At 34.8% G+C, this 4,077-nt stretch overlaps 1 protein-coding gene across 1 annotated transcript; it reads right to left on the minus strand.

The window, feature by feature from the left end:
• Positions 1 to 940: 940 nt before the first annotated feature.
• Positions 941 to 1,888, minus strand: LOC114028778 (olfactory receptor 8K1-like). Its single transcript, XM_027843053.1, has one exon. It carries the CDS (start codon positions 1,886 to 1,888, stop codon positions 941 to 943), a length of 948 nt encoding a protein of 315 aa, XP_027698854.1.
• Positions 1,889 to 4,077: the final 2,189 nt, after the last annotated feature.

Below are 4,077 nucleotides of genomic sequence, written 5' to 3' on the forward strand. Positions count from 1 at the left end.
GTGTCAAGTGTCTGAGGCCAGATTTGAACTCAGGTCCTCCTGACTCAATGGCTGGAGCTATAGGCACTGCGTCACCTAGCTGCTCCTAGACATTTATTTAAACCCAGGTTCTCTAATTGTTCACAATGGCCCAAAAGTCTGATTATTTTAAGCTTTTTAAAAATTAAATCTACTCTAAGACTATTGGGACCCACTGTATAACCCAGTATTCTTTCCATTCTAGTACAAAAATGAAAAAAAAAAATCTTGGACTGAAGCTGAGGGAGGAGATCGAAGTTTTCTTCAAGATTTGAACAATTATTATAAAGAAGAGGGAATCAACTTAGTCGATTTCACAGAGAAGACCAAAAGCTATGTCTGAAAGTCTTAGGTAAGAAATTTAGGTTGTGATAAGGATGCACTGCTTAACAGTAAGAGAAATACAAAAGGAGATTGACTCTTCTCTTGGATAGTGGGGCTCTCACGTACATATTGATTCCTTAATAAAATGTAAGTTCACTGATGGCAGGAACTTTTTTTTTATTTTATATGTGTGGGCCCAATGCCTAGAATAGTGCCTAGAATAGTACCAGGCACCAGCACTTTCTAAATATTTGTAACTGATTTAACCAGGGGGAAAAGTTTAAAAAAGTTAGACAGCTTATTATTGTAGTATATAATGAAATAGATTGTTTTATAGAGATATTTTGTATTAATCCTTTATTAGGTACACTTAATTAAATAGTCCATTAAAGTAAGATTTATTAGAGGGTGTCTGCTAAAAAAAACACTAACAATAAATCAAAAGTGATTCTCTGACTGCATATTAAAAAATGTTTTTTTTTTTCTGAAAAAGACATGAGAAGAATGAGGGAAAAGTTGAAGAAAAATCTAACACGTATTTACTTGCTTCTGATAATGCATTGGAATCATATACTACATTAGGCATTAAAGAGAAGGCTTACATGATTTTTTTAATGAGTCTCCTCAAGGCACCTTTCACCTCTTTGTTCCTCAAGCTGTAGATCAAAGGGTTGATCATGGGAATAACCAGAGTGTAAAACACAGAGGCCATCTTGTCTGTGTCAAAGAAGTGACTAGACTGGGGCTGCAGGTATATAAAGAGAAGTGTCCCATAGAATATAACCACCCCTGTGAGGTGAGAGCCACACATGGAGAAGGCTTTGTGCCTGCCCTCAGAAGAGTTCATCCTAAGTATGGTCACAAGAATGAACATGTAGGAAATAAGGATAATCTGGAGGGAAGAAACCAAATTAAATGCAGCAAAGATCATAATGATTAGTTCAATCTCACTTGTGTCTGAGCATATAATGGGCAATAGGGGGAGACTATCACAGTAAAAGTGTCTTATTACATTTGATTTACAGAAAGATAATTTAAAAAGCTTTATTGTGATCAGAAGGGATACCACAATGCTGTAGAGATATGAGATAGCCACCAAGATCCAACATACCATGTCTGACATGATGTCTATGTAGTAGAGGGGCTTACAGATAGCCACATAGCGGTCATAGGCCATGGCTGAAAGGATAAAAAGTTCACTGGCAATGAATATATCAAAGAAAATTAGCTGTATTGCACATCCATTATTGGAAATGATATTTTTCTCCTCTATGAATCCAACTAGCATTTTTGGCCCAATAGCTGTGGAATAGCCAAGGTCAACAAATGCCAAATGTTTCAGGAAAAAGTACATGGGGTTTTTGAGATATGAATCAACACTGGTCAGGATGATCAGTCCCAGGTTCCCCACAACTATGGCCACATAGTTGAGGAAAAACATAACAAAGAGGGGGCCCTGCAGCTCAGGACGGTTTGTGAGGCCCATCAAAATGAAATCAGTCACCTGGCTCCCTGTGGTTTCATTCAATTTGATCATTTCTTCCATCCAAGGAACATAATATGAGAAAAAAAGAGAAAGAAGTCTTCTTTGACTATTCTTTGTAAAGACAACTAGTCAGTTAATGGATAGAAGTGTGTTAGATAAAGATGAACAGGTATGGAAGTCTAAGGAGTTAGGATTACAACCAAGAATCATCTACCAGGCAAAACTGAATATAATCCTTCAGGGGGACAAAAGACATTTAAAGAAATAGAGAGTTTAGCTCACTCTTGACAAAAAGACAAGAGATAAACAGAAAATGTGACTGGGAAATATAAGACTCACAAGAATAACAAAAAGCTAAACAGGAAAGGAAAATTATAGGGGCCTTAGGAGTTACAAGTAACTCCTAAGAACTTTCTCATTATTTAAGCAGATAAAAAGTGTACCTATAGACTGATGAGAGAGGTATGAGTTGCATATGAAACATTTATATCTAAAAAAAATAATTTAAAGGGTGAGAAGGGAACATAATGGGAAATGCTATCCATTCCCAGAGAGGGAACTTATGGTGATGGATACAGATTGAAGCATTTTGCTTTTTAGTTTCTTTATTGTCCTTGAAATTTTTTTCAATATTTTCTTTCAAATCATGAATATTATGGGAATTTTGGCATGACTACCCATGTATAACCGATACTGAATTATTTGCTTTCTCAATGAGGGGAATGGGGTGGGAGAAAGTGAAAGAATTGGAAACTCAAATTTTTAAAAACAAATATTAAAATTCTTTTTACATGTAACTGGGAAAAATAAAATACTAAATAAACAAAAAATTTTAAAAAGATGAACAGGAATTTTCTTTCTCAATTAAAATGTAATTTTATCCATTTAGGAGTCAGGTGGTGAATTCATTCAAATTGAAATAATATCACATTGTATCATCTGAAATCATGTATCATATCATATCACATCATATCATATCAATATCCTGTCACAAAAAGGATAGCAAATGTGATTTTATTCTAAAAAGTAGTAAGTTATGAAACCAATTTTCTACAAGTGATGATACAGGAAAATATTATATATATATATATATTATATATATGATTGATAAATAGATAAAGATAGATATAGATATAGATGTCAGTAATCAATGGGTCAAAAAATTATAATGGTATACTAATATAGGGTAGCACATATTAAATCAACTTATGGAAGAATTGTGGTGAAGCATGTATCAAGTTTCCTTTGCAGCTAAGTAAAGATGGTATAAATAATATTTACATTACATTTCCAAAAATCCTGTGCTAGTCATGTTATCTCCTGATTGTTGGATCACTCTGTAGGATTATCTGTTGCAAAATGATACCCAATGCAAAGAGATGGATTTTCCTTTTTCAAGGTGTACTAAATCATTGAAGGTAAAGGTCCAGGATCTATTGCAGTCTCTGCCTCATGTAGTCATTATTTGTATGACACCCAGGGAGATCCCATAATCTACTCATTTTCTGTAGTATCCTTCCCTTTGCCTGTTCAGTGAGAAAATATTTTTCCACCTGGATTATGAAGATGAACTAGCTAATAATTTTGATATTCTTAACGTATCTTATTCCAAGGGTCATGAAAAGACCTTAAAAATGCTTCTTGTTCCTCAGATGGTGTCACGTTACATAGCATTGATTGCAAGATCACATTGATCCCATATATTAATAATGATCTATATTCCTTGACTAAAACTATTTGATTTCTCTGATTGCAGAAAAGTTCCTGTAACAACTTTAACTGTTAGGAACTGTCATTTGATGGCTTTCCTAGAATGATTTTATGCCATTTCCATTTAATCAAATTTTACCCGAGGCCACAAAATTCTCCTGTTCACTGCCACAATGGGCATAGTGTGGAAGTTTTTGAGCTGGGATTTTTGAACTCCATATTTTTGACACCTGCCACATTGGAAGTTCACAAACACAGAATAATGTTACCTGTTTTTCTGGAAGGTAGAATCTTCTGTAGCTTGTTCATGTAATCTGTACTGTCTGCTACTGGAGTCAGACTTTATGGTTTCCTCTGCCCTTTATGGTTGCCTCATGTCCCTGAAGCAATGGAGATGTTTCATTAGTTTTATGTGAACACGTCACAGAAATTCCCGAGATAGTAATAAGTGACAAAGCTCACTGGTCTACCTAATTTCATGAAACATTTGTTATGTTCCAGGCTCCTGTTTGTCAGTGATATACCATGGATGCATTAAG

Source organism: Vombatus ursinus, unplaced genomic scaffold, assembly GCF_900497805.2.
Source record: "Vombatus ursinus unplaced genomic scaffold, bare-nosed wombat genome assembly UNPS02004996.1, whole genome shotgun sequence".
Lineage (NCBI taxonomy): Eukaryota > Metazoa > Chordata > Mammalia > Diprotodontia > Vombatidae > Vombatus > Vombatus ursinus.